General features: G+C 49.0%; 1 protein-coding gene across 1 annotated transcript; it reads right to left on the bottom strand.

Annotated features, from left to right (window-relative positions):
- Positions 1-3,219: 3,219 nt before the first annotated feature.
- Positions 3,220-4,347, bottom strand: LOC143270848 (spindlin-2-like). Its single transcript, XM_076562019.1, has 2 exons — positions 4,195-4,347; positions 3,220-4,065 (listed from the first exon to the last, which is right to left on the bottom strand). The coding sequence occupies exon 2, from the start codon at positions 4,061-4,063 to the stop codon at positions 3,272-3,274; it is 792 nt and encodes a 263-aa protein (XP_076418134.1). The 5' UTR covers positions 4,064-4,065; positions 4,195-4,347; the 3' UTR covers positions 3,220-3,271.
- Positions 4,348-6,325: the final 1,978 nt, after the last annotated feature.

Here is a 6,325-nt window from a genome sequence, read left to right on the forward strand (position 1 = left end):
GTAATTGCTATCTCCAAGAATATCTAAGGTCTGTCAGGGAGTGGTGGTGCACTCCTTTAATCCCAGCACTCCGGAGGAAGAGCCAGGAGGATCTCTGTGAGTCACGGCCAGCCTGGTCTACAGAGGAAGATCCAGGACAGGCTCCAAAGGTACACAGAGAAACCCTGTCTCAAAAAACAAACAAACAAACAAACAAACAAACAAACAACAAAAAAGGATATCTGTCGGGCGGTGGTGGCCCACGCCTTTAACCCCAGCACTCAGGAGGCAGAGGCAGGAGGATCTCTGAGTTCGAGGCCAGTCTGCTCTACATAGTAAGATCCAGGAAAGGGGCAAAGCCACACAGAGAAACCCTGTCTCAGAAGAAAAGAAAAAAGAAAAAAAAAAGAGTAACTAAGGTCCATTATGAAACAAGATTCTTATGTGTAAAATGTGTTCTCATCTACTCACAACTTCAAATTGGTATATTTGATTTTTGTGCTCCAATTTCCAAGAGCTTAGAGACAATTATCTGGCAGTTCCAGAGTGTGCCTGTTAAAATATAACACAAATCATGCTGCACTTCTGCTTTACATGCCCAGCGATCTCCCTCTCTCAGTCAAGGCAAAAGCAAACTTCCCTGTAGAGGCTGTGACCTGCAGGGCTTTATGCTCTCTGAGGCCCCTGTGGCTTCTCTGAGATCACCTCCCACAGTTCTCTATCTCCCTCCAGCAGTTCCAGCCATGCTGCCATCCTGGCTGCTTCTCCTCAAACACAGCAGGTCTTCTCTGGCCACTGAGCTTCAGCAACTGCCATCACGCTACCTGGAATGCACACTCTCCTTGACTGCTGCTCAAGGGCCACACTCACTACCTTCACGTTTTCATTCCAAACCCAGAGGCTCCACGAGGCCTTTCCTGGCCACTCTGCTTCTCTAAAAAGAGCATTTTCCCTGGAAATTCATTTTCTCCAAACCAGCCTCGGTGTGTCCTTTCTTATCACATATCAATATGAAAATGCTTCATACTGACTCATGAACTCCCTGGCTGCTGCGCATCCCCTGCATCCCCTGCAGTACAAAGAAAATTCCATGAGGATAAGATCTGTTGACTAGCTGCACATGCTCTCAGCTGTGTCCAGAACAGTGCCTGGCAGAGCCCACCCAAAGTGTTTATGGGACTAAGGTAAAACTAATGATGGGAGAATCTGTGGGATCAATCATGTGAAATCAGACAAGTATCCCCGGACATAGCCATACAGCTACAGATGTAGCTCCCAGGAGGACAGGGACCTGCATTTTTCCAGTGAAGCAGCACAACTGGAGGCATGGCCAACTCAGACATTTCCAAGGTTAAGAGGAAATGAACCCTTCCTCACACCAGGATGCTTGTATCCTTGTTGGGACGTGGTTCCTATTCCAAGGTGTTTATGTGATATGAACTTATCAAAAGCCTAACTGGTTGAGGAACACAACAGAAACACAAACACAAACACAAAACAAGGAAGCAAGGGGAAATGGTCCCCGCAGGACATGCTGGTGTTGGCTGAGCAAAACCACATGATGTAGGAAAGAAAACTAAAGCTGCCCTGGTGAGGTGTGCTTGTCATTCCTGAGGCAATCAGCCTACAGCCAATGCTTTCTAGGTGGTGAGCATCAATGAGATTTGACACCTTCTTTCAATGTCTGGGAGATCCTTGCTTCCTCCATGTGTGGCTTTAGGAAGACCTCAGCAGCAGGAACCAGAAACACTCTTCTCTTGGGAGGCAGCAGGTGAGGAGGAGGCAGAACACACACAGTGTTCTCAGAGGGACTTTGGAAGGAAGGAGAATGACAACACAGAGTAGAGGAGGTCAAAGACCCATGTCCTGGACTCCACATTTGTGAAGCACTTTACTGGCAATGCCAATTCCTCTTTCTGCAAAGCACAGCGCTTCTAAGTGGCAGTGTACAGCCAAAGGAATTACTTAGGCAAAGCCACAATTCCCAGCCCTATCCCTTGCCCTTGGTGGTTATACCACCCTCTCCCAAAAGAGAGGTGCATAAATCTCCATCCAGGTGAGCTGTGAGTTTAAGAAGGAAGGAGGAGCTAGGTTGGGTAGGAGGTACTAGAAGGTGTAGGTTGCTAAAGGCTTTGCTGAGTCTAGAATGGGATGCCTAAGGAAGGGCAGTGTCCCTTTGCCTGGACACTGAATGGAGCCACCTGTGGCTTCAGGCAGCTGGGACAGTGCATGGACAGCCAAGTTCTCTCTATACCATGGAGACAAGAGGCACAATCATCAGATGCCCTTCCCCCCAGGAAGGCAAGGACTATTCCAGCAAGAGGAAGGACAGTGACAGGATTGATATTCCTGGATTCACCAAGGATTCATTTTCCCAAAGAAAGAGCTTGCCCTTTGCCCAGAGCTAGCCAGGAACTCTTGTTAGTTTGCTCAGACTTCAGACTTGACTCTCTGAAACCAGACAAGCCTGATAGGTAGATACAAAGTTGACCGTTGGTTTTATTGTCTGAGTCGTCCCTGCCGAAAGGCCTTTAGGTGACCCTCCAAAGCATGTGCTTTGTTTGACAGGTAACCATTGCCACCATGGACAGCCAGCCAGAAGAATGTGGATGTGTCAGAAGGCCATTCCTTTGGAATGGTTTCTCCCCCAGTTACCTCCTTTAGTGTCTCTATCACCTATGCATGGATGCTCTGGCCTCCCGAGTCCCAGAGCCTCTTCTCAGGGCCCTCCCTGCCTGGCAGACTTTGCCTTCCTTCCTGTGTACCTCTTACACTACTGTGTGTGTGTTCTTCTACAGGAGTTCTTCTGGATTCCTGAAAGCCAGAAGGTGCCAGAAGGCTTCCCTCTCTTATCCCTCCCTCCCTTCCCAATCCATGTTTCTTCCTTCACTCTGTCCCTCCCCCAGGGAGCCCCTCTCTCATTCTGGCTCCCCTCCACCTCTCCCTAGGCAGTCCCCTCCTCCACAGCCCATCTCCTGTTCCTTCTCCTCCTCCCCCCAAGACCAGACCAGCTAAGTCCCATTCCATTTTTAGATGACTGATTGTGATACCAGCTCACTTCTCTCACTGGCTGAATGGACAGCTGTTCCATCCTTCCCTGCTCCACCCACCAAACACACCCAGACTTTTCCACAAGGCAAAATGCCTACAGACAGCTTTCCCACAGAAATGCCTATTTGTCAGGACAACCGTTATGCCCAGTGAACTCCCTATACACCCAAAAGAAGCAGCCACTGCATGTCTAGAAATTACAACTTTATTTCCACATTTGTGGCAAAACTTTGCCAAACAATTAAAAATTTTTCACCCAGTCATACACGTATATATGGAAATCATCTTCAAACTTAATAAAGTACACAGACGGCCGTGCTTCGACTTGGTGAATCACCATGCCCACCCTTTTGGACCCATCATCTCTGGTGTACTCGACAACTTTGCCTATCAGACCATGCATAAGTTCTGGGTCCCCATCTAGTGGGGGATCCTCATTGAGCTCCGGCACGACACGGAGGTCACCCTCTTTATAATCGTCTAGGAGCTGGTACATATACAGAATAGGGTCTCGTTCATAAGTGATATAAAACCAAGCATTCAAGATAGGCGCTTGGGCCAGCACCATCCCCCTCCATTCATCCTTAGTGCCACGCTCATTCTCAAATAGGTGTTCTACTGCCTTGCCAATGATGTTACCTGCAATGCTGGGATCTGGGACATGGAATGGCTCTACAGTGTCAGACAGAACTTTAAGGGACACGATCCTGTTATCTTTATGGAGTTCGAGCCCATAGACACAGTCAATGCCATCATATTTCACCAGATATAGAGAGGGGTTTATAGGCATCTGCTTCAAAACAGTTCCTCTCCATTGGGTGACAGGCTCATCTCCTTCCTTCCACCCGTGAGAAATCCTGCAGCCCACGATGTTTCTTTCGGCCGGGGATGAAGATCTGCTCCTCTGCCTCTTCTGAGCAGCTTTTTTCTTGGTCACCTTTGCAGTCTCGGTGGTGTCGGTGTGGAGTCCTGCAGCTGTTTGTTCTTGGTCCTCCAGGGTCCCAGAATTCAGGGCGCTGGGTCCTGGGTCCATGGCTGTGGAGGGGGAAACAGAAGAAACAGTTAGCTAAAGAGCAAAACCCCAACTTCTCCCTGTTTGCAGCTTCCACACCACGGGCTGGTCCCTAACTGTCCCCCAAGGAGCCTAAGGACAACGCTGGAAACCTGCTGGGAGCCTGCTGATGTCCTGTGCTGTGGTGTCCTCAGTTTCCGGAGGTTTTGGGATGGCTTGGAATGTGGCAGCTGGGCAGAGGATACTTGACAAGATCCTCAGGGACAGAGGACCTGGCCAGTGTTATGCTCAACGCCCTGCGCCCCGCGCCTGGCAACGGAGGAACTAGCGAATGTTATGCTCAAGCGCTGCGCCCCCCGCCCCCCCCGCCCCCCCCCCCCCCGCGCCGGAGGAACTAGCGACTGATATGCTTGCGCCCCGAGTTCGCGCCCTGCCAATCACCCTGGCCTCCGCTCCCCGCTCCCTGCTGGGACTGGCACAAACCTGTTGGATGCGGAGCGGAGAAGCGCGGCAAAGCGCCTCTCCTCCCTCCACTTTCCCCTCACTTCAGTGCCTTGAGGGGTCTCAACCTCTGGCTCCAGCCCCCGCTCTCTACCCAGCCGCTTCTCGGTACCCACCTCCCGGGTTCTCCGCGTTCATTCCGCAGTCTCTCCGGGCTCCTAACGCCGCCCGTCCCTGCAGCCCGCGGCGGACCTCCTCCCCAGCGTGCTGCCTGCCCACCGCTACTCTGTTTCTCTTGATGGTTCCGTTTCCTCCCCCACCGCTCCTGCCGGGCGCCCACCTAGAAACTCGTCTTTCCTGCTGTCCTGTCGCCGGGGTCCAGGGCTCCGCGCTGTTGGTGGGCTCGTGGGTCCCTCTGCCTTCCTCTCCTGGAGGCGGCTGCCCTGCCACCTTGGTGCTACTGATCTCTCATTCTGTATATTTATTTGCGTCTTATTTTCTTTCAAGTCCCCCCTTTTATGCTAAATTTTGCAGGGCTTTTTGTTGGTGGTAGTTTTGTTTTTTGTTTGGATCTGGAGCCCCTTTGCATTTCTTTTATATCCAGTGTTCATTATTGTGGATTCTGTACACTCTTTTTAAGTCTTCTCTTGGTTTTCTCATACTCTTTATCTCCATCTTTCTACTTTCTTTTTTGAGATAATTTCTTTCTGAGATTCTTTAAATTACTTGTCATAAAGTAGGTCCAGAGTATACCCCTTTCCCCCAAAAAAGTAACGGCCACTGACTTGGTCCAAAATTGAGTCCAAGGAATGCTCCAACTGAACTGTAGTCGGATTTCTGGTGGTTAGATAAAAGTCAGGGGTCCTCAGGAACTAGTGAAACTGGTTTGTCAGCCAAAAGGAGTCATTTCCTTTGCCTCTCTGCCTGGAGGGTCAAATGGCTTTCTATTGACATATACCTGTGATTGCCTATCAAAGCACTTGTTGGCCTTCAGGGTACTTCCTTCCCTATACATTTTTGTTAAACACCTTAAAGCCCATGCCTGAATCCTGGCCTTTCTCACTTCCTCCTCTATTCTAAACTCCCAGGCTGCTCCAGATCATGGGCTAACCTACCCTCAGCAACTCATCTTATAACACACGTAATTGTTCCATGCCCTGCTTTCCTAGCTTTGGCTATCTCCAGTCTGTTTCTTTTTTCGCTGCTCTGGACTCTTCCAGATGCCTCTGGATGTTCTGTCTCTTACCTACAATAAAAACCTTCCGCGGTTGGGTATTTAGCTCAGTGGTAGAGCGCTTGCCTAGCAAGCACAAGGCCCTGGGTTTGATCCTCAGCGCCAGAAAAAAAGAAAAAAGAACCTTCCCCACCTTACCATGGTGCAGCCATCTCAGTAGTCTGTGCCCCTTGCTTATACTGTCAAATTTACATATAAACACAAAATTCAAAGTTTGGTCCTAAATACATTTTGGCAATAGGTCATTTTATGTATATACTATGTGCACATTTATAAATATACAATTATTAATATTCACTACTAATAATTTTTACCTATGATGATGTGGCTATCCAGTGTCACATAATCCCAGTGTGCTGCTCAGTTAAGTTACATTAGGCAAGGCATAATGCTTTGTATAACATACTGACAAACACACCTGTTATGTCTTTAGTTCATTCTTTCTTTTCTTTTTCTTTCTTTCTCTCTCTTTTTCTTATTTGTTTGTTTATTTTGGTTTTTCGAGACAGGGTTTCTCTATGTAGCCTTGGATGTTGTGGAACTCTGTAGACCAGGCTGGCTTCAAACTCACAGAGATCTGCCTGCCTCTGCTTCCCCAGTGTTGGGAT

This window comes from Peromyscus maniculatus, chromosome X (genome assembly GCF_049852395.1).
Source record: "Peromyscus maniculatus bairdii isolate BWxNUB_F1_BW_parent chromosome X, HU_Pman_BW_mat_3.1, whole genome shotgun sequence".
In the NCBI taxonomy this organism is placed as follows: Eukaryota; Metazoa; Chordata; class Mammalia; order Rodentia; family Cricetidae; genus Peromyscus; species Peromyscus maniculatus.